Source organism: Chinchilla lanigera, unplaced genomic scaffold, assembly GCF_000276665.1.
Source record: "Chinchilla lanigera isolate Chin_1 unplaced genomic scaffold, ChiLan1.0 scaffold00050, whole genome shotgun sequence".
NCBI lineage: Eukaryota > Metazoa > Chordata > Mammalia > Rodentia > Chinchillidae > Chinchilla > Chinchilla lanigera.
Genome location: NW_004955451.1, coordinates 14607909 through 14631378, shown reverse-complemented (window position 1 = coordinate 14631378; position 23470 = coordinate 14607909). Strand labels below are relative to the sequence as shown.

The window sequence follows — 23470 nt, the reverse complement described above, 5'->3', positions numbered from 1 at the left end:
CTGATTTATCCCAGCAAGCCAGCAGTAGCTTTTTGGTGGGGTAGTGGATAATCTCAGCAAGCCTGCACCTTTGGGCCAAGACCAGACTCATTCAGCCTGCGGCTGTCATCACGCCTTCCTCAGGCCTGAGCCCAGCTGGGAGCTGCTAGATAGAGTTTGCAGCTGCTCTGAGCTCTGAGCTCAGCTCGCTCTCTCGCTCAGGAAGACTGAGCCCTCAGCACTCACCACCAGCTACTGGTGTCCTTCCTGTCCACTGCTCCCCCCCCACCACTGTGTCTCTCCCTGGAGACCTCTGGGGTCTCCAGCAGTCACTGTGTATCTGCAGGTTTGAACTGCTTCTCTCTCACAAAGAGTCCCATCTCAGGGAGAAGGCGCTGCTGGCTACGTTCTTCTTCTTTGTTGAAGTTTCTCCCTTTACTCTCTCTGCGGGCTTTAGTTTGTGTTTCACATCCTTCCTGGGTTCAGAGGACCACTTCCCTCCTTCTTGTCTTCCTCACATTGCTATGTTCCAGCATCTGGACAGTGACTCTCAGAGAGGCTCTTTCTCTGCTGTGTACCACTTTGCCATCTCGGTGCCTCTTTGGAGTTTTCATTCAAAAACAACTTACGGCAATACCATGTCATGCCCTAAAATGTATACTTTTTTTTTTTTTGTGGTACCGGGAATTGAACCTGTGGCCTTTGCTCTGAGATAGGATCTCACTAAGCAGCTGAACTGCCCAGGCTGGGTGGCAACTTTTGACCCTCCTGACTCAGCTTTTCAGAGTGCTGAGATGACAGGCGTGCAGCACTATGGCCAGATCATGTACACTTTCCTACTACCATCAAATATCAAGTCAGCGTTCAAATTTTCCTGATAATTTATTTTATTTCTTTGTTTTATTTTTCTCTTTTGAGACAGGGTCTCACTATGTAGTCCAGGCTGGCCTTGCACTCATGGCAATCCTCCTGTCTCAGCCTCCCAAGTGCCGGGACTACAGGTGAGGATAATTTAATAAAATTTTTTTTATTTTGTTTTTTTTCCGGTATCAGGAATCGAACTCATAACCTTGTGCTTGCCAGGCAGGCACTGTGCTGCTGAGCTAAATCCCCAGCCCCAATAATTTAATAAATTAAGAAATTCTTGTTTAGAAAATTGGTTTCCCTGAATCAGGATCCAAGTAAGAGTGCTATCGCCTTTGACTGACATATGGCTTAATTTATTTTAATCTGTAAATTTTTTTCTCCGCTTTTTCCCTTCCAATTCTATTTAAGAGATTTGAAGAGCCAGATGTGGTGGCACACACCTATAATCCCAGGATTTGGGAGGTTGAACCAAGAGGATTGCCGTGAGTTTGAGGCTATCCTGGGGCTACATAGTGAGTTCAAGCCCAGCCTGAACTTCAAAGCCTATCTATAAAAAAAAAAAAAAAAAAAAAAAAAAAAAGATTTGTGCACTTGTCCTCATTTTCTCTGACCCCATCCCTGGGGAATAAGGAATTCTGTGTCCTTTTCATCTAACCTAGCAAACAGTTTTCCCTCTTGCTCCGTGGTTTTACCACTTTGTGTGATTCTGTCCAGTGGGTGGACCACAACCTTTTTCTTGGGCTCTTAGCTGGCTTTGTTTTCCACTCTTGTGAATCCTGCTGGCATGACCTTCCTCACACACTGCAGCTTTTCCTGTCCATGGGAAGCTTCTCCAGAATGTGCTACCAGGCTGGGCATGATGTCCCACACCTGTAATCCCAGCACTCAAGAGGCTGAGGCAGGAGGATCACCACAAGTTCAAGGCCAGCCTGGGCTACATAGTGAATCTCTGTCTCAAAAAAACAACAACAAAAAAAAGTGCTACCAGGTGTGTCATCACTGCCTGAGGCACGAAGAGTTTTTCAGCTTCTCGGCACACAGTCCGGATTGTTTGTCCTGGGGGTTACCATTCGTCCTGAAGAGGCTCAGGGCTAGCAATAGTGCGAGAAGGCTGGGAGTCAGGGTAATTATGTGGGCCAGGAGCTGGAGAGCTAGAAAGACGGATGATGACAGGGACTGTGGCTAAATAAAGCAGAAAGTGATCTACAATGGCCCAGAGCCCCGGAGTGAGTCAGAAGCTTATGTATTCCTACTGTTGGTGGGGGGACCCTTGATAACAGGAGTCATTAATAGGTCACGCAGGTCTGCCAACTTTCCCACGGCCTGTGCATCCGTCAGAGCCTCATTAGTGATGGCGACCCGGTCTGGTCACTGCATTTCACAGAGATGTGAGGAGATTGGCCAAGACCCAGAGTTTGGCCAACTTGATGGAGGATGGACGAATCCCGGAGAAAAGTCAAGGCGTGGAGAAGACCCGCTTTGGAAAAGCCAGAGGTGCTGGCCTTGCCTTAATGCTGGGCGGGATTCTGTCACGATGTAACTCAGTTGTTTGCTTTGTCTGCAGACAGCTAACTGGAAGGAAAGGGACCTCCATCACCCAGCACATACTTTTGGGGGACACAAGGTGGGGCTTTTTCAGGGCCTGTACTGATGACCTACACTGCGGGGTAAGCGCTCTGGAAATATTTGAGAAGCTGCCTGCTCAGGGTTGTTTATTCTCAACTTCCTGGTGCCTGCGGGCTGCCTACGAGGTCCACTCCAGCTTTGTGGCAACTGATTCCGGGTAGCCCCCTGAGAAGAGGAGGGTGGGCAGTGCCAGAGCCCGGTAGCCTGGGCCAGCCTTCTGCTTTCTGTGCTTGAACATTCACTTCAGGGCGCATTTACAACCAATCAAGTTAGCATGCCATGGCATCAGTGGATCCTGCTATTCCAGCCCTGCCACACAGGGCAGAGTGTGGACTGAGAGGCGGGCGAGGGAGTGGAAACTACCCGGACAAGGCCCTCTTGTTGACATGGAGAGTGGGAGTGACCCAGGAGACATTAGGACCCATTTAGCTCAGCTTCCTCCAATGTAATAGGTGTTTTACACGCATGCTTTGGAATTCACACAACAACCTTGGAGATAGGGTTTCACAGGTGTGGAGCTGGAGATTAAGACGAGTAATTAGCTCAGGGTTAGATTGCCAGGGGCGTCTACATTATGTCTCCTCGGCTGTAAAATCTGTCCCCTCGCTTTTGGAGCATGCAGAGTTGAAAATTGCAGACCAGACCCTCAAAGCCACACACAGGGACAGGAGGCGGAAGCTCAGACTTCTCAAGAATGCTTAAAAAAAAAACAAGATGCCTTCTCTGACGGCTGGCCTATTCTGATGTCATGCAGGGAGCCCCAGGATGTGGCCGGGCCCAGGTCAGCCTGGGTCAGGCGTAGCTGAGAAGCAGGCCAGGTCTGGATGCCGTTCTCTGCCCCGCAGACCCTCATCTCAGCAAACGTCTGAAAATCCAATCCCCGGGGTCCACCAGGGCAAAAGGCAGGGCAAGCCAGGTTTCTGGAGTTGCTAATCTCGTGCCAGGGTTCAGGCAGTGGGGCGCAGTGGGGAAAACCGTGGCTTTGGGTTAGAACATCCCAGCATCAATCTACTGAAAGTTACTTAAAACTTCCCTCCTCTGCAAAACCCTGACAAGGGTAAACCATACTTCAATGGCGCAGGCGCAAAAGCTGGAATTGCTACACACCAAAGTAATACCGATCGATCTCACCATTGCGTCACCTGAAAACCTCCGCCATGCCCCAGCGAAGCCAAAGCCAGAGCCAGGTCAAATCTGGAGTTTCCCTGGAGGCTCTGGCCACAGAGGAAGCAGAGAACTACAACTCCCAGGGGGCGCAGCACGGTTCGGGTGTAAAGGCTGCGGGCAACTACAACTTCCAGCAGGCACCGCGCAGTCGGCGCAGGGCGTGACGTCACCATGGGGCCGGCGCAGGGCGCTGATTCGGTGATAGGTGCCAGCAGGGTGCCACCGCCGCTGGTGGTTGAAGCTGCTGGGGCAGCTGCGGTCCCTGCTCCCGGGAACCCGTCCCGGGCCCTCGACCTCCAGCCCCGCGCGGTGAGTCCTGACGGGCAGTCCTGGGGTGGCGGAAACGGGAGGCTCTGGGGCTAGAGGAGGAGCGGGGCAGAATGTGAGGGGGCTTCTGGGGAGGCACCCGAGCTGGGGGAGACCTGGGTAGGGTGACTGGGGGTCGAGGGGCGCGTCGCCGGAAGGGTGCCCACCGAGGAAAGGGGATCAGGAGGCCGGGGATGGGACGCGGGGTAGGAGCGCCTCGGCTGGGGGCGGGGGGCGGAGCGGCTGGGTTTCGGAGATAAAGGTTCGACTTTCTCCGGGCCGGGGGGACGCGTGGAGATCGGGGAGCGGGCCCGAGTGCGGGGTCCCTCCGGCTGGCGTCCCACTCTGCAAACCCCAACAAAAGCGAAGATCCGCCTCCTCGCTCGCCCTGCCCCCGAGGCAGCGAGGCTTCGCTTTCTTTCCCCTCCGCCTCCTCGCGAGTCCGGGAGGCTGGGCCGAGGGGAGGTGAGCAGCTGCAGCTGGGCCTGCAGGTTGGGGACGGGGACTGAGTGGAAGTGGTATCGTGGGGGTGCTGCTGCGGATTCCCGGTCGGGGTCCCCGGGGCCTGGATGGTTGCAGAAGGCTGTAAGTGAGCTATTTAAAGAGCTGCTCTTATCTGCGGGAAGGACTGGGAAACACCTCGCGGTCGCCCTGGGGCGCTCTCTGGTCCTCGTGTGAGTGTCCGAAGACTGGTTGAGCCGGGATTTTTGCGTGTAGAGCCCAGGGGGAAGAAGGAAGGGATAAGAGATACCAGCAGAAAAGTGGTTCGGAGAACAGAGTTGCTTCAGGCTCTGGTTTGAGACAGATTATGAAACCACATCAGGGGCTGCTGTTGGCAGCCACCTGCCAGCTGTGGCAGCAAAACTTTCCAGCCTCAGCCCCTGGGGAGCTGTCTGCCTCTCCCAACTTATTTCACCCCATTTCTCTACTTCTGGAAGAAGGGTCAGTTGATTACTACCCTTTTTTTTTTTTTTTTTTTTTTTTTTTTTGTCTTTTTGAGACAGGGTCTCGCTATGCAGTTCAGGCTGGCCTTGAGCTCCCTTTGTAGCCCAGGCTGGCCTGGAGCTCTAAACAATCTTCCTGCCTCAGCGTCCTGAGTGCTGGGATGACAGGTGTGCGCCACCATGCCCGGCAGTTGATTACTACTAAAGGACTTGAACCCACAGTCAGACGAAAGTCTCAAGAGTGCTTTCTGGCTGCCAGTCTTTTTCTTAGTTCACTGATGTTTTCTTTTGGGGGACCACTTAGTGTTCAGGCTTCAGGAAGAAGTGTTCCAGGGTTTTAGCCAGAGCTTAAGTCTAGGGCCTTCCTTGACTCACCGAGCTTTGTTGGGTGCCCTGCTACAGTGAGAGCGGGTATAGGGTCTTGTGATTCAGCACAGCATTCGGACAAAATCCTGGGGAGGACTAGAGGACTTTCTGCACTGACACTGCTGCAGGGCTGGCTTGTGGAGAAAAGCGGGGGGCAGCCGTTTCTGGTGAGAGCTGGGGAGTCTTCCTCTCTCCATACTGTAAGCCCTTAGGAGCCTCCTGTCTCAGGCGGCGCCAGCGCTGCCCCCAGCTGGAAGCATTTGCGTAGTAGGTGTCCCAGGGGCTGTGTTGGGGTAACTGAAGCCCTGGGGCCCTCACGAGGTAAACAGCTGATTTTCTAGTTCCCTGGGTTTCTGTTGGGCCCAATTACACTGCTTAATGGGGCCGGCTTCAGGAGTGTCGCTGCCAGCGAGTGCATCCGGCCAGCAGGGCAGCGGGCTGTATGTTTGCGTGTATTTGCGTGTTGAGAAACCACGTCGTGGGTCACATTTCGCTGGAGGCTTCCAAGATCAGACCTGCCTGGGAAGAGGAAACTTTCTCCCATGACCCTTTAAGGAAAGAAGTGGCCCCTGAGAAGTCTGGCTCCTCTGCAGACTGGGCCAGGGTCCTAACCAGAGGGGAGTGGCTGCCGCGTCTGGGGGACCGGCTGCAGCAGCGTGAAGGGGGTGGTCCCTGGATAGCCCTGCAACAGCTCCATCATCCAAAGAGGGGGCTGCTGCCATAGTGACCATCATGGGGACTTGAAGCAGGCAGGACCCTACTTCACATAGGTAGGTGAGCCTTCTGTCCCACCTCCTGCTGGCCACAGGACCCTCAGGGATGAGGGGCAAGAGGCGGATCCCTCTCCTCCCAACCGTTTCTGCCGGCTTAAGTTGCTGCCCCTACTGGAACCTAGGCAGCAAGCACAGCCCTCCTGGTTCCTCCCACCACAGGGCTCATCCCATGGGGCTGGGGAGGGAGGCAGGGCGGGGGCCGGAGGAGGAGCAGGGAGGCTACAGGCAGGGTCTGCTTTCCTTGGGGGAGGTGTTGATAGAGCTCCAGCCACCCGTGGAGCTGTGGGCACTGCCATGTTCTCTGTTCTCCTTTCCCCTCTCTCTGGCAGGGTAAGGGCCGTGGAAGTTTGGCAACAGAACGGGTGGTGTCGGGAGGGTTAGCCTGAGTGGCTGCCAAATGGGTAAAATGTCTGGATGTGTTTTTTTGTTAGCAGCAGGGAGCCTTCCAGGTCTGAGCAGAGGTTGACCCCAGCCTGCTGTTCCTCCTCCCTCCCTCTGTCCCCTGTTACCCTTCCTGGGCTGGGAAACCTAGGGCTAGAGAGTTAGAGGCGGGTGGAAGTGGTTGCCCCCGAACACCTCACCCACGGCAGCAGCCTGCGTCCACAGGCCCGGCCTCCCTTTACTCCCTAGGGAGCGGCTCGGGGAGGAGGTGTCTCTGTCCTGCCGGGACACCGAGTGAGAATGCTCGGGCCAGGCCTCGTCTCCCTCGTAGGAATGCTGGAGGGAGCGGGCTGGGGATGGACACCTCCTAATGACCCGTCCTCCCAGGCGCTGCCAGGGCATTGTCCAGAAGGGAGGACGTGCTGGGCAATCCTGTATTCATCCAGCCCACAGCGGACATGCCCAGAGCCAAGGCCACAGGCCTATCTGCAGCCTCCTCCTGCCTGAGTGTCCAAATGCCAGACCACTCCGTGGGAGGGGCTCGCGGGTGTGAAGGGACAGGGAAAGTGGCGGGGCCTGTCTCACCTGTGCTGCTTGTTTGCAGAGCAGCAGAGGGGTGGCAGTATGAACGTGGGCACAGCGCACAGTGAGGTGAACCCCAACACGCGGGTGATGAACAGCCGCGGCATCTGGCTGTCCTACGTGCTGGCCATCGGGCTCCTCCACGTCGTGCTGCTCAGCATCCCCTTCGTGAGCGTCCCTGTCGTCTGGACCCTCACCAACCTCATCCACAACATGGTGAGAGCCTCCCGCCGCCAGCCTCGGACCACACAGTGGGGCTGTGGGACGGGAGGAGCCTGCCAAACCTGGGCCCGGGAGCCGGGTGGCGCCCTGACGTCTGTTGCCAGAGCCCGAGCCATCGCCAGTCTCGCTGCCCCACGCCCTCCTGGGTCCAGCCCTGCGCACCTGCATGGGAAGAATCCAGTTTGCAGCTGGGTCCCTGTCTCCCGAACGGCACGGCTCGGGGCATTGCAAGGTGGCCAGAGAGCGGAGCCAGGGCGGGGGTTCTCTAGCACCCGGGAGTCCTGGGCCTCGCCTCATGCAGACACGCTCTTTCCCAAGCTGGCATGTCAGCTGTCTTCCGCTCTTGTCCCTCTCTGTCCTTGTCCACCTGCTGCCTCTAGGGGTAGGGAGGTCTGGTCCTTTCTTGTCTCCTTGCCCTTTCCGACTGGCACATAGAGGCTTCGATGGGGCTGGAGGGCAGCATCTCTGTGCCTGCTCTTTGATCTCTGCATGCCAGGCCTTCCCCCTGCCCTGGGGACCCCTTGCTCCATCCTGACCTCCTGCCTGTACCCGCTGCCCAGCAGAGGGAGGCCAGAGGTCACCTGGCACTATTACTGGGTAGAAAAGTTGAGCTGGGCGCCCTAAAGGGCGTTTTTCCCCTTTTATGGCCTGGGGGATTGAAGCCAGGGCCTTCACATTGAGCTATTTATTTTAAATTCTGAGACAAAGTCTCGTAACTGGCTAAGCTGCCCAGCCTGGGCTTGAAGAGCTTACAGTTCTCCTGCCTCGGTCTCCCAGAGTCCTGGGACTCCAGTGGAGCATCACCACGCCGGGCCCCCCAGCCCCTTGTACCCTCTAACAAAGCCCCTTCCCTCCAGGGCATGTACATCTTCTTGCACACAGTGAAAGGGACGCCCTTCGAGACCCCGGACCAGGGCAAGGCCAGGTTGCTGACCCACTGGGAGCAGATGGACTACGGGGTCCAGTTCACGGCCTCTCGGAAGTTCCTGACCATCACACCCATTGTGCTGTGAGTGCCAGGCTGGGTTGGACTCGGTGGGCAGGGCAAGGCCTGGGCCAGCCCGGCCCCGGGGGTGGTGCTGGGGAGATTTGGGGGTGGGGGAGGCAGCCGGCTCCGGAGAGGCCTCTGAGCCTGGGAGGTCCGATCTGGGCACCCCGGGCCCCCTCAGCCGTCAGGACGCTGCAGGATGAAGGAGCCCTTGCACTCCAGCTGTCGCTGACCTCTCCCCGCAGGTACTTCCTCACCAGCTTCTACACCAAGTACGACCAGATCCACTTCGTCCTCAACACCGTGTCCTTGATGAGCGTGCTCATCCCCAAGCTGCCCCAGCTGCACGGGGTGCGCATCTTTGGCATCAATAAGTACTGAGGCAGGGGAGGCGGACGCCCTCGCCGCGACGTGACGCTGAAGACGGAGCCCGGGAAGCTGCGGAGCCAGAGCGCCTCCTGGCCTAGTTTCCCCTCGCTTCCCCAGTAGCGACTTGGATAGCTTGTAGCGGGGTTGACGTGGGCCCCTGGGCTCTAACCCTTTCTGAATTTTTTGATCTTTTCTTTTTGCCTTTTGAGTAGAGACTCCATGGGGTGGTCAGGGAAGGGGCTGGGCTCTGGCTGACTGCAGACTTCGAGGTTGTTTACCCCTCACTAGTTTACCCAAAGCACTTTACCCCTGCGCAGGCAGCGAGGGACGGTACGCTTCTGGATTGCCCCATAGGTCTCAGTCTTAGGGTGGTGCTCGTGTTTTTGTACAGATTGCAGGAAGTGTGTGGTGGTGCCCGACCCCTGTCTAACACAAGCCTCAGGACTGGGCCGCTCCCCTGCAGCCTGCCCGGGTATGGGTGGGAGGTGAGCTGCTGCCGCCGGTCCCGGTGGAGGCTGGGAGAGGAAGTGGGGGGCCACACAGATGGGGTGTAGAGGGCTCAGGTGGGGAGCTGGGCCCAGCGTCCTCTTCTGGGCTGTGGTTGGGAGGGCAGCGGGCTGGACGGTTGTTTCCCCGGTGGGATGGAGGTGGAGCGGGGTGGGAGGCTGCTGCGGGTTTGAGGCTCCTGGGTTGGCGGGAGGGGTGGACGCACAGGAGGCCCGGCAGCCTTGGAAGCGCAAGTCCGGTTGGGCTCCGCCCTCTGTGGTGGTGTAGGGGTGTGGGGCGGGAAGCTTTGGCAGAAATGATGGGTGGTGGGGCCCCTGCTCACCCTGGTCCCATAACCTGTGGGCAGGCACTGGGGCAGGGCCTCTGCAAGGCATGCAGTGAGGGCCAGGGGGCCACCCCACACGAGGCTGCCGGGCTGCCGGACCGCTGCCCGAGCAGGGCACCGGAGAAGTGTGGAGTGGCTCCAGGCGCCACCCCTTCGTCCTGCAGGCCCTCAGCCTGGGCTGGACAGGAGCCCCCTGGCCCTGGCCCTGCGGCTGGGTGCCTCGCTGTGAGGAGCAGGGCCTGAGGAAGCGGGGCGGCCACTCACTCTGGTTTTGCCTCCTGGCCCTCCCCCTCACCCCGTGCATCATAGGGAACTTTCACCTTAAAATCTTTCTAAGCAAAGTGTGAATAGGATTTTTACTCCCTTTGTACAGTATTCTGAGAAACGCAAATAAAGGGCGATACGTTCCTGTTTCCTGTGTCCGGCTGGTGCTTCCTGGGGCTCCTGGGAGGGGGTGGCAGCCCTGCTGCGGCAGTGGTGGGGATGCTGGGATGCCATGGCCCCAAGGGAGCCATTGGCGGCAGCTGCAAGCCAGAGAGCAGGACCGACCGTCGGTGCCACTGGGGCCTGGCTCCTCCACAATAGGCCCCGAACTTCGGATCCACAAAGAGCCAGGCGAGGAGGGGGTGTGGTCCAGCAGTGGCTTCACAGGTGGAGCTGGGCTCCCAGAAGGTGCCCAGTCTTTCCTTCTGGACACTATCCCTCTCCTAAGGTCTTCCCCAGTTGCTTCTGCCGTGGGTGGGCTGCATTTTCTCTGGACCTGCCTTCCTCCCTTTGTTATGTTTTGTTTCTGTTTTTTTTTTTGAGAGAGGGTCTCACTGTGTAGTTCAGGCTGGCCTCAAATTTATGGTAATTTTCCTGCGTCAGCTTTCCAAGGACTGGGATTACAGGCGTGCACTGCCATGCCCCTTGCTTTCTCTGGGCCTTTCTGCCCGAGGGATCTTCACATTTCTTCCTTTGGCCAGGAGCATGACGGGGGAGGGAAGAAGCACCCCCAGGACTTGCTGGGGCTCAGCCAGGAGGGGAGGCATTCTGGGGGATCTGTGTGCTATGATCCATCTCTGGACAGGTGCAAAGCTCCAGGTGTGTGTGGGGGTCTCCCCGGTAGCGCATCCTGCTCTGGCCCTGGCCCTGGCCCTGGTCCAGTCTCGCCACATCCTTGGGGTGGTTCCAGAAGACAGAGGCTCTGCCTCAGTCCAGCCTGTGTCGTGTCCTTCCTGCGTGCCCCCCATGGGGTCCGCACAGCACAGGGAGGAGAAACACAGTTGGGGCCCAGCCGGGCCTGCGGGGCAAGGTTGTGTCAGCAGCGGTCTGTTCCAATCCCAGCCTGCCCCTTGCCAGCAGGTGGCCTTACCAGGTTCCTCCGCTGAGCCTGAGTTTCTCCCTCTGCTGTATCAGGAGACAACTTCGAGGGGCTGTGGGCATCAGCACAGCACCTGGCAGGAAGCACTTCGTGTGTGACACCCACATGACTGTCATTGTAACTGTCACCACTTCCTCAGATGTTCTTCCAGACCGGGGGAATACAGAGGTTGAAACAGGCTGGGCTCACCCGGGGCTCATCTCTGAGGACGACACAGGTGCCCGGAGGCCTGTCCTGGAGGAAGCGGGTGAAGGGGGTCTGCGCCTCCCTGCGGGGGATTTGGGAGGGGGGGTGGGGACAAGACTGAGTCCTTAGGGCTTCCCCAACCCGCCCTCAGGAGCTGCAGGTGCTGTGCTGCTCACCGCAGCGCTGGGACAGCGCGTTCTGAAGTCACGCCACACCCACGGTGTTGTCGCTGGCACTCAGCTGCCCCCGACCCCTCTCCCACCCCACCTGATTGCATGGCTCAGACTCCCCTGGGGGAGCAGGTCTCAGGGTCTCTCTCCTCCGGGTCCAGTAGGAAAGGCGGGCTCTGGCCTATCTGTCTCCAGTCGTAATGTGGCTCATTGGCAGGCCCAAGGTAGGGGGTGCCAGCATTGCCCGGCCTTCCCGGGGTGCCGCACCTGGACAGTCCAGTTATTCCCATTCCTGGTGAGCAGCTGACAGAGGCAGTAGCTGGCCTTGGAGATGGGCCTGTGTTCTGGCACTGGCTTTCCAGGCACCTGGAAGAATTCCTAGGCCAGGAGAGGCCGAGGTGGCCATCATGATAGGAGCAGGGGCAGTGGGTGAGTAGCTGCCCGGCCCAGGCAGGAGTCCACGCGGGGAAGCAGGGCCCAGGATGCTTCTGTTTCCTTCCGAGGCCACCGTCCATCCCGTCGTGCAGGGCTTGGTAGGAGGCGCCCATCCAGTTGCCTCAGAGACAGCAGAGAAGGGAGGCTGGGGACGGGCCAAGAGAAGACGCCGCCAGATGGGGCTGGGAGGGAAGGCTGACAGTTGCTTGCGGACGGTGGGCCCCCTCAGAACGGGGCAGCTGTGCTCTGGGACGTGCAGAGAGCAGCTGTCGTCTTCCTGTCGGGGACAGCCCCACACCATCGTTCCCCCAGACAGGTTCCCTGAGGGGCGGAGCAGGGTCTGGGACCTGAGGGGTTCGCTCTTCCTTACTGTGAAGGCAAACCATTCCAAGTCCTACTTGTCCTCTAATCCTTGGCTTCTCCTTGACCCTAGGCTGCCAAAGGTGAGAAGATTTAAAACCCTGAACCAATCCCCTGAGGAGGTATCCAAGCACACTGCCCAGCCTATCCGAGACAGTCACAAAAGCTGTGGTCCAAGAGGTGCGTGGTGGGAAGGACACGGTTGCTCTCACCAAGGTCCCTGATGCTGGAAGCTCACACTGCTGGCGTCGGGAGGTATAGAGGAGGAGGGCGCTGTTCGGGAGCCACTACTGCTGTGTAGCCCTCGCCCTGCAACACGCCCCGGAGCAGGGCCGCGGCCTGGATGAGCAGGACACTGGGCCTCCAGGTCAGTAGGAGGCGGTGGAGGTGGCAACAGCTGGGGGCCTTGCCTGCCTCTGCTTCATCCCATTTTTGAGTCCCCGATGCCAACAACTACAACACCCAGCCTGACTACGTCTCTGTGTCTGCACCCTGAAGTCCAAGAACCCACACGAGACTAACACCGTGGGAGGAGAGAGATACGGTTCAGCGACACAGCGCCTGCCTGGCAAAGCACGAGGCCCTGAGCGGGATTCCCGTGACCCGCTCCTCCAAAAGAAAAGAAAAAGAGGGGGAGTAAAATGTATTCATATTGGAAACCGTTCCTACACAGTCCTCCTTTCCCACCTTTCCTCTTTATGAACAGTTTCTTTTAAGTTAGCTGAGTTCTCCTCGTGCTTACACAGAGGAATAAATGGAGGCTCTTGGCTTGGTGGCTGAAGGAAGATGCAGACTTCAGGGCTAGGGCCGCCTGGGTTTGGAGTCTGGCTCTGAGACCGAGGATCTGGGTGACCTCTGGACACATTGCTTCAGTGACCTCATCTCTAAGAATCAGATGAGAATTAATTACATAAATCATTTATCAGTGCGCTGGCCCGGAAGGGACACTAAGTAGCAGTCGGCCGTAACCACCCAGGTGGCTGGGGCTACTAGTTACCCCTCCATGCTCCCTGGCTGTCGGGACTGTGAGGGAAGTTGTGGGTTTGACGGAATTTATAGTAAAGTAAGTTACTCCACTCTCCTGTGTCAGAACCCAGCAATTCCTGGCGTCACTTAGGTGTCAAAACCCCAGGGTAAGTGTGGTTAAACTCTCCCTTGGTGCATTAGTTAGGGTTCTCCAGAGAAACAGATCCAGTGTAACACATATGTGCAGTTACACAAGGTATTTATGAAGTAGGCTTGTAGGCTCAAAAGTGGCCATTGGCCAGATAAGATAGGGACGATCCAAGATGGCCGTGTGCGCACAGAAGAGTGGGAGGACCCAGGAACAGTGGAAGGTCAAGGGCGGGAAGCTTGCCGCCGTCACCGGTGAGAGTCTGAGTCTGTGCTGGAAGCCAGAAGGAACTAGAGGCCAACGTCCAAAGGCAATAAATAGGTAGTGAAGTCTAGACTTCTCCAGCAGAGGAAACATTGCCTCATTTCTCTTTTGTTCTACCCAGGCTACAAGCTTATTGGTTGCTGCCACCCACATTGGGGGCGGGACTTCCCTCCTCAGTTTGTGGCCTGCTTGTCAATCATCCAGATACACCCAGGGCTTTAACTAACCTGCCGCGCGGTTCTTACTCAAAAAGGGTTGACAGATGGTGATTAAGGATTACACGTGGAAACCCGTTTCAAAGTCTCTCTCTGAAATAGAGAGGAGTTTGCTGCATTTCATGTTAAAAAAATGAGTTGTATGGCTCAGACCCCTCTCATACAGCCCAGTTCTCCTTTGGTCTCACACCAGGAAGCGTGCAGGAACCCTGCCAGGACCCTGAAGAATTTGGAAGCTTCCGCCTGTGCCAGCCCCTGCTGTACTGTGCCCAGGAGCAGCGCCTGGGGTAGGAGGGTGGCAGGCCTTTCTACCGGGGACTTTGGTTAAGACAGTAAGGGGCTTTAGGAGAAGTTTGGGCTAGCAGCTCTCAGAGTCAATTCTCTGAAAAGCGAATTGCTAGGAGCCAATGTACTGAAAACCAGTACTCAAAAAAATTTGGTTTGTGAAGCGATCATTTCACCGAGACAACACACACAAAAAATACTTTTAACTTGGTACTGCGATGCTTTGCAACAGATTCCTGAGGGACAGAGGTAAAGTGTGAGTCTGTAAAAATTTTAACTAAGACAGTGAGCTTCAAAGAAAAGCTTGTTTGCATACAAAATTTAGAGGTGGAGGTGCAAACAAACTTCGAAAAAAAATCCTCACAGTGTTGGAAATTTGAATCATTTTTCAGCAACTTGGTTTGCTCCTTTTTCTTATCTTTTTTTTTGGTGTTTTGAGACCCCAGCTGGTCTCAAACTCACTCTGTAGCCCAGGCTGGCCTTGAACTTGAGGTGCTCCTCCTGCCTCAGCTTCCCCAGTGCTGGGATTTTTCTTTTTAGATGGGATCTCGATATGTAGTTCAGGCTGCTGGCCTTGAAATTACCACCACACCCAGGGGTTTGTTCCCTTTTCGAACAGATTAGTTAGTTATGAACTACATGGCTCTGATGGTGTGGTTATTTGCATTTTTAAAAAACTAAAACGTTTGTACTTTTTTCAGATTAAGCGGACGTGTCTCCTTTGGCCTCTCGTGGTTCTGACCATTTCTCAGACTTCCCTTGCTTTAGACCGCTGTGGCAGCTCTGAGCAGACACATGTAGGAAGGCCCCCTGTTGGAATCGGCTTGATTATTGTCCTCCATGTGGCTCAGCTGCGGTTGTGGTTTTGGGCGGAAGACCACACAAGGGCGCACGCCATCCACATGCCCTATGGTGCTGACCTCAGTCACCTGGCTGGGGTCGTGATCCTCAGCTTTTGGTTTCTCTCCCTCCCTTCTTCGTAAGGGTTTGTGTCCGTAAGGCTTTCTTTTTCTTTTTTGTCTGACAAAGCACATGCAATCTTTCACAAGATGAACCGGCCCTGAGAGATTGAGATTGGTGTCAGATGTAGAGGTTGAGTTTGAGCTCTGTGTCTAGTTCTGTCATGTTGCCACCAGTTCCAAACGCCATTTCCTCTGGGACAACACTCCCCCCCGCCCCCTCGCAGGGTGCACGCCCTCCTCTGGCCCTGGGCAGCGGCTGACCTACACCTGGTGAGCGCCCAGGGCCAGGACAGGGCTGTGGAGTCCGTGTAGGCGGGACTTTCCCAGGTTGCCTCATTCTGCAGCTGTGCGCTTCCCACAAAACCTGGATCAAACTTTGCTGACTTTTTATTTGCATTTTCCAGTTGGCAGGGCCTATGACTGTTTTTGTTTTGGTTTGTTTTTGTTTGTGTTTTAACCCAGAGCTTTCACACTGAACTACATCCCCAGCCATTTGTTTATTTAATGTTGAAAGAGGGGCTTGGCAAATTGTCCCAGCTGGCCTTGAACTTTTGATACTCCTGCCTCAGCCTCCCAGGTGTGCACCATTACAGTCTTACTTGAGCTTTACTTTTCCCTGCCTTATTTCAGCCTCCTAAATAGTGAACTAGGACGAAGTCCCACGTTTTGGGCACTGGAATGTGTGCCAGGCGCTTTGTTAAGTGCTTATCTGCAGTGTGTTATTTAAGTTCCCCAGGCAGACGAAGTAGGAGCTATTCATTCTGTCCAACTCTGGATGAGGAGAGGGATTCAACGAGGGCAAGGGACCAATCCAAGGCCTTGTAGCAAGAGGCGGCAGAATGAGTGAAGCCAGGGACTGGGCGACCCCAGCGCCTCTTTTGGGGAAGCAGCCTCTTTCTTCCCTGCAGAAAAGGTGAGGCTGGGGTGGGCAGCAGCCAGGAGGGGGAGAAGAGAAGCTTGACCCAGCGCGGAAGACGCAGTCCACTGGGAGGCCCCGCCCTCCCCGCCGGTCCCCGCGGTCAGGAGCCCAAGCTCCTTGCTAGCAAGCCGCTGCCTTTTATAGCCGCGTTTCCCGTAGGCTTCCTCCCCTGGCTTCGCTCCCTCCGCGGGATGGACCCCTCTCCCAGCACACAGTGGTCACCTTGGCAAAACAGCTAAAGCGGAGCACAATGAGATGGAAGCACCCTCTGCAGGGAAAGTGCCACCGCCCAGCCACGGGGTGGCAGCCACTGTGCCAGGGTTTTGACAGCTGGCAGGGTGCTTCCAACAGGAGCGGCTTCCCCCGCCGCCCCGGCACGGCTTGCTTGGGCCATCACCCGGCAATTTGAATCACGTGGATCTCCTCGTGGGACCCGGTGCCTCCCGAGCCCAAGGAGGATCAGGCTTGCGGGGTGCTCGGCTCAGCGTGGCAGGCAAGGCGCACGCTGCGGACCCCGCAGACCAGGCTCGGAAGGGCAGCTCTGCGCGGCCCCTCATTCACAAGCTGCACCTGTGGACCAGTTTCTGTGACAAAAAGGTGTGACTCCCATGCGTGGCAGAGTTGTGTGAGGTTTAATGCAGCCACGTGTGGCCCACCCGTGGACGAGACCGAGTTCCCTTTCTGCTGTGCTGCACCCCGCCGGCCCATAGAAGCCCCCAGGTCCTCTCCAGGAGGAGGAGCTGCTGGCCGGTCGGATGGGGTCCTGAGACAGGGTATGGGGGTTGGGAGGCACCAGAAAGAGGGAATGCACCAAGAGGTAATGGTTCTTTCTCTCTGGCTGAGGTATTTGCTTCGGGAACAAAATGAAGTCTTTCCACAAGGTGAGCGCACAGCTGGGCCTCCTGTCATCACCTGAGAACAGGTGGGGATATGTTTTATTTTCTTAAACAGGGTCTCGCTATGTAGCCCAGGCTGGCCGTGAACTCACTATGAAGCCTAGGGTGGCCTCAGACTCAATGGGATCCTCCTGCCTCAGCCTCCCAAGCTCTGGGATCGTGGGTGTGTGCCACCACTGGCAATAAGAGCATTATTTTTAAATGGCCTGGAGCTATCTTCTTGTCAGGGTTGAAAGTGTAGTAGGTGGGGACTGTGGAGGGGGAACCGGCCTGATGGAGAAGCAGCCTGGGTGAAGCTGAGCCCCCCAGGATGACTCAGACTTGCTGTGTGGCCTTGCTGAAGGCTGTTGGCCTAGAAAGCACAATCGAGCTACCTGGCTGCTGGGTGGAAAGAGTGCTGGGCTGCAGGAGTCTTGGTCTGCCCCTGCTCTGATACTCAGTAGCTTCTCAGCCCCCCAATTTGTGATTTTCCTTATTTTAAAATGCAGGGGCACTGGGCATGGTGTTGCACATCTGTAACCCCAGCTCCTGGGGAGGCTGAGGCAGGAGGAGCACAAGTTCAGGACCAGGTGTGGCCATTTAGCGGTACTCTTATCTCAAAACAAAATTTTTTTTTTTTTTTTTTTTTTTTTTTTTTTTTTTTTTTTCCGGTACCGGGAACTGAACTCATGACCTTGCGCTTGCCAGGCAGGCGCTTTTGCCGCTGAGCTAAATCCCCAGCCCCTCAAAACAAAATTTTAAAGGGGCTGGGAGTGTAGCTCAGTAGTATAGTGTAGCACTCACCTAGTTAGCTGTGAAAGGCCCTGGGTTTAAACCTCAGCATGGAAAAGGAAAAAAAAGAAAGAGGGGTGCTAGGCTGGAAGTCCCTGTGATTCTAAAGCTCTGGGTCCCGACAGAGTTGTCCGGCTGAAGAGTGTTGGGAAAGGACAGAGGGAGGTCTGGGTGACTGAGGGCCTGTGCTACCCGCTCTGGGCTCTGGCTACAGCTTCAGCCAGCACTCAGGCCTGTCCTATGGCTTCTGAACTCAAATCCAGCGGTTTGCTTGTTAATCCCTAGGCTGGGGATGCAGGTGCCCTCTCTCTCACAGAGGCTCAGAGTCCAGAGTCAAAATCTCCATCAAGGGAAAAGGATGTGTACAGGGGGCCAGAGGTGACCCAAGACCCTCTCAAGTTCTTCTTTGCAAATCAGTTCAGAGGCTCAGCCTGCTTAGACGGTGTAGCCAGGTGTGCCCAGCTGGCTGCACTCATCCGCTTTCGGGCCCCCCGACCCAAGACAGCCGCTCAGTGGGGTCCGCTGAGTGGTGTGTGCGTGTGGGGGGCAGGCTACCTCTCCTCTAAACACAGGGGTTGTCAATGTTTGAATGTTGAAATTGCCTGGGAGACTACAAACTAGCGATGTCGTGTGCCATCTTGGGAAACTTGCTCGGCTGGGGTGTGGCTGAGCCCTGGGCTTTGTAATAACCCCCTGGGTGATCTTTGTACAGCTCTGCTTTACCGCCTCCAAGTGTAGTGTGTGGACTGCATGTGAGTGGCAAGGACAGACGGGCCGGGTTTTGATATCCCGGAGGCACAGAACTTGGGGTTGAGGCCTAAACGGTGGCTGAGTCTGGGAGACGGAAGCTGAGTCACCCAGAAGCACCGATGGCCGGGGCTGAAGGTGGCTTCCTCTTGACAGGGCGAGACTGGAGAAGGGAAGACACAGGCGGGTGGCCTCCGAAAGAAAGGCAGACATAATGGGCTCCGGAGGAGCTTTAGGCATAAAGCCTATTGGTCTGGATGGACTGGGTTCAGAATTTCTGCTTTTACAGGGAAGTCTTTGAGTTTGGAGGATTCCAGAAGGGTGAAGGAGAAGGTGCAGGACGTGGTGAGAAGCCTCCAGGGCCTGAATAAGAAGCAGAGAAGAGGTGCTGTGTGAGCTTCCTCACCCGGACTCTGTCGGGGCAGGACCTACAGCAAAGAGTGAGCGACCCTCGGGAGGACCGGGGCAGGGATGGACCCGTGGGGAGGGCGGCTGACCACGGGAATCACCGGCTACAGAGGTGTGGTGCTTCCTGCCCCCCTCCTGGCTCCGGGTGTTTGACGTCCTGCTCTTTGGAGCCTGGTGGAAGCATGTGTCAACACCATTCCGGAGTTCGTGGACACCTTCATAGGTGAGGGAGGATCTGGCTGGATGCGAAGGTGGAGGAACTGCTGCTCACGGAGGCCGGGGGATCGTATCTTGGGGTGGGTGCCCATGGCCCTTTGTGCTTCATAGGGGTGGCCCCTCCCCTGGTAGAGACCAGCACCTCCCCACCACCTTGGTCTAGTCTGTGACCTCCAACGGGGTAGGGGAGGAGGCACCGGCTCCATGGCGTGGGCCTGAGCAGCACAGACCCTGGTCCACCTCGTACTTCTTCCAACCGGGCCTGTCAGAGGAGCAGCAGCTCCGGCTGAGGCACTGAAGAAGGGGACTCTGCCCCTGTTGAAGGACAAGGTGGGAGGTCCTGGGTGGAGGGACGAGGTCACACTAAAAGAGAAACCGACGTTCTCAAAGGACCCAGAAGTTCCTGGGAGTCCTTTGTTACTCCATGGTTCCGCGCCTGCCCACGTCCAGGCAGCTGTCAGTAACAATTCCCTGAACATGGGTTGCCAGAATGATTGGACTTGGGTTCTTTAGGTTCTGTTCCTTGCCTGCAAGGTCGAGGGGTGCAAATCTGAATGCCAAGATGGCAGCTGGTGAGGGCTCACGGGCAGAGCCTGCACGGGGCCTGTACCGGAAGGAGCGCCATGACGGTCACTATCTCTGCGCATGCGCTGTGGTCAAGCGCTAGCCATTTCCGGTTTGTTTCAGTGTTCCCAGCTTTTAGTCTGATGGGTTTCCCTCTAAGCTGGGTGTGCAGACCGGTATCCAATCCCCAGGACATAGGCTGTGATCCCGAGGCACAAACCGTCTTTGCCCTCTCTCTTGCTGTCTCCATCCTGTTGCTGTTGAGCGAGCAGCCCACCTCTTCCTAAGACAAGAGCCCCTTCTTCATCCTCCCCAGCCCGTCCTCAAGCCGCCACCACCATCCTGTCACCAGAGGGACCTCTTCATCACGCATATGGCTTCCTTCAACGCACCCATTCCCTGCATGTTAATGTCCCAAATCAGCCTGGTTTGTATGCATGGATTTCTGGTTGAAACTGGCAGATTGATTGTATCAGTTTCTCTCTCTTGAAACCTCATTAAGTGTCAGTAAAGCAATTAGGAAGGTATAAACCCTCAAGGATAAAAAGAAAGTTGAAGTCCTGGGAATTCAGCACATCTTTAGGAGCTAGAAAGCAGGAACCTGAGGGTATGTGTGTCTGTGTGTGTGTGTGGACTGCTGTTTTTATCAGAAGTCTTTAATTCTATTTTATATTCTCAAAGAAAATGTAATTAAAAGTTAAGGAAATAGGGGCTGGGGATTTAGCTCAGCGGCACAGCGCCTGCCTGGCAAGCCCAAGATCGTGAGTTTGATTCCTGGTACCGGAAAAAAAAAAAAAAAGTTAAGGAAATAACGTTGGCTATAATGCACTTCAAACACGCTTCAAATACTAAGTAGAAGGTGGAACTACCCTGCCACCTCTCTGCCTTCCAAGAGATCAGGGTAAGCGACATCTGAACACTAAGTGGACTTGGGCGAGGTGACAGAACTGCTGTTTGCAAATCCAGGCTTACAAGGCTGTGCTTGGCTGGCCTCATGCATGGGTGGATGGTTCCTGAAGCCAAGCCCAATGGCTTCCCTGAGTGGGTTACTGGAATCTCAAAGGCCTGCGTCTTTGTAGTAAAGGTGACTTGGCAGTAGGCCCAGGGCTCTTATTCCACCTCCAGGGAACTACAGAAAAGACTCTTGGGTACTGAATGAAGAAGAGGGTTATAAAAGAAAAAGGAAAAAGTATTCTGAGAAGTTGAGTCCAGAGGTGCCTTGTTAGAGAATCGGCCTGCATTTGCAGCACCTGAGTGCTCCAGGCTCTCCCTAGTGGATGTGACTGGGGAGGTCTTGGGCTGACTACACCCTCGGAGGCCTGTCAGAATCAGACGTGACCTTCATTCCCATAAATAATTACTTAAGAGCAGTGAGTGGTTCCCAGTAAACCACCAGCAACAGAGGATTCAAGGAAATAACACCATGAGCAAGAATGAGCAGGAACGCCAGACAGCAGAAAGAGATCATGAAAACATCAACTACTGGGACTGCTGGATACGATTATAGTTTATTTATTTATTTATTTATTGTCTTTTTGAGACAGGGTCTCGCTGTGCAGTTCAGGCTGGTCTTGAGCTCACTTTGTAGCCCAGGCTGGTCTTGAACTTGTAACGATCCTCCTGCCTCAGCCTCCCGAGCGCTGGGATTACAGGCGTGCGCCACCACCCCTGGCTGGACTAGACAAGATTATAAAAGCATGTTTAGGATGCTTAAATTTGAAGAAGAGGGTGGGTGTGGTGGTGCACATCTGTAATCTTGGCACTGGGGAGGCTGAGGCAGAAAGATGGCCACGCATTTGAGACCAGCCTGGGCTACGCAGCAAGACCTGGTCTCAAACAAACAAACAAACAAAACAAAACAATCAAAGCTCCAAAAGCAGAAGAAGACAGATTCAGGCAGAGGCAATACCCGATGAGATAATGGTTGAAAATTTTGCAGAACTAATTAAAGACAGCAAGCCATAGTTTTAGGAAGTTTAGTGAATCCCAAGCAGGATTTCTAACAAATGCACATCTAGCAGAATCATAGTAAAATGGAAGAATAGCAATAAGGACAAAATTTTTAAAATTTTAGAACCAGAGTCTGGGGTGGTGGTGTATGCCTATAATCCCAGCACTGGGGAGGCTAAAGCAGGAGGATCACAAATTCAGGCCTAGCCTGGGCAATTTAGCAACTTAGTGAGACCTTCCATTGTCCCCCTGCAAAAAAAAACAAAAAAGAAATGAGAAGCTGGGGCTGTAATTCAATGAGAAGGCTCTGAGTGCAATCCCCAGAACCACACATACATACACACAACACCCAGACACACACACACGCGTGCACTCACACATGCAAAGAAAAATTACACAAAGAAAAATCAAGCACAGTGATGCATGCCTGTAATTCCAGTACTTAGGGAGGCTGAGGCATGAGGATGGCTAGTTCAAGACTCACCTATGCACTTTAGTGAGACCCTCTGTCAAAAACTAAAAAAGGGCTAGAGATGTAGTTAACACTTTTAGATTTAGTCCCCATGTAAACATATCAAAATGGCAACCTATGGGCTAAACATAACAATTATAACTAATTGAAGCTAGGCACAGTGGGGTACACTTGTAGTCCCAGCTCCTATGAGAATCCGAGACCACAGCTGATCGGACAGGAAGTGGAGCTCTGGGGGTGATGTGCTGAGAGGGATTGGCTGTGTATACAGAGGAAGCTTGTCCACCACTCACTCCTGGTTCTTTGGACTCCAGCTCTAGAGAAACATATGTATAAATGTACCACATGGGGTACAGTAAGAGTTTTCCTTAGTAGGATGTTGTATAAGCCCTAAACTGGACAACTTGAATATTCACTAACAACAGGATGGACAAATGAACAAACGAACTGTGGTATGTTCATTCAGTGGAATACTACACAGCAAGGAACAGGGAAGGATTAAAGCACAAAAAGATATATTCAAAATGTTTCTCTATACATTGTGTTAAAAAAAGAAAACTATTGCTTAGGAAGCCACACTCTGGTGGTAAAATTCCAAGAAAAGTAAGGAAATCCTTATTAGAAAAATATCCTCTCTAATGGAGGAATGGCAGAGGCTAAAGGACGTGAGCAATAGTTTCTTTATCTGGGCAGTAGGTGGGTAGAGTAAGAACTGTTTGTTAGGCTATAATTTTACATGAATGTACTTTTCTTCAACTATGATATGGTTCACCATAAAGTAAGTAAGAGAGAATTGTGAAGGTCAGTGGTTTTTGTTTGTGGTTATTTATTTATTTTGAGACAGGGTCTTGCTGTGTAGCCCAGACCAGTCTTGAGCTCACTATGTAGCCCAAGGCTGGCCTCGAGCTCACCGGGACCCTCCTGCCTCAGTTTGTAGACTGCTGGGATGACAGGCGTGCACCGCCACGCCCTCTGGCTTCCTGGGACTGAGGCTGAGGCCTCTGCTCTCTGTGCGACTTTTCCATTCCATGGGAGGTGTTCAGACCACCCACCCGCTTTGGGCTTCCTGTGTCCGCACTGTCTTTGTTTTCTGATCACCCAGAACAACAGCACCGTGTGCGTCTCTCCAACTCCCCCAACGGCCGAGCTCCTTCCACACAACATGCGACACCCCGGGGTGCACTTGGACACCATCCCTCAGCCCGCAACTCAGGGCCTTCAGGCCGGTGCAGCTTGTTGCTGTGACACAGGTTTTTGGAGTCCTATGACTTCCTGACAGCCATACTTCTCCACCTCCTCCAGAACTACATTTTCTTCTTTCTCGTTCTTTTTGGCAGTGGTACTGGGACTGAACCCAGGGCCTTTGTGTTGAACATCCACAGCCCTTTAAATTTTTTTTAAATTTCATTTTGAGACAAGGTCTCACTAAGTTGCCCAGCTGGGCTTGCATTGGGGATTACCCTGCCTCAGCCTCCCAGAGTACTGGCATGACAGGTCTGTACCTGCCCATGCCTGTCCACAGCTGAAAGTTTTTTTTTTTTTTTTTTTCTAATTTCAATACTGAGCAACTGACTCCTTGTGAAATAAGCAGCTTGCTTCAGTGAGACTGAGAAAATCATTCCCACACTGGGCCACACCGAGTCTGTACTAACTGGAGTGACAGGTGAATATTTGTCCCTATTGTTGTAACTTTGAAACAGTTTTCTTTGAGATCAGCTTTGTTTTTGACTTTCAAGGTTTTTGTCCCCCACTGGGAGGTACAGGTATGTGT

General features: G+C 54.6%; 1 protein-coding gene across 2 annotated transcripts; it reads left to right on the top strand.

Annotated features, from left to right (window-relative positions):
• Positions 1–3822: 3822 nt before the first annotated feature.
• Positions 3823–9814, top strand: Ormdl3 (ORMDL sphingolipid biosynthesis regulator 3). Of its 2 annotated transcripts, none has more exons than XM_005394327.2 (4): positions 3823–3948; positions 7019–7207; positions 8071–8222; positions 8447–9814. In XM_005394327.2, the coding sequence occupies exons 2-4, from the start codon at positions 7034–7036 to the stop codon at positions 8580–8582; spliced, it is 462 nt and encodes a 153-aa protein (XP_005394384.2). In that variant the 5' UTR covers positions 3823–3948; positions 7019–7033; the 3' UTR covers positions 8583–9814. The 2 variants fall into 2 exon arrangements, with proteins under 2 accessions (XP_005394384.2, XP_005394386.1); XM_005394329.1 differs by having other exon boundaries at positions 3858–3948; positions 7014–7207.
• Positions 9815–23470: the final 13656 nt, after the last annotated feature.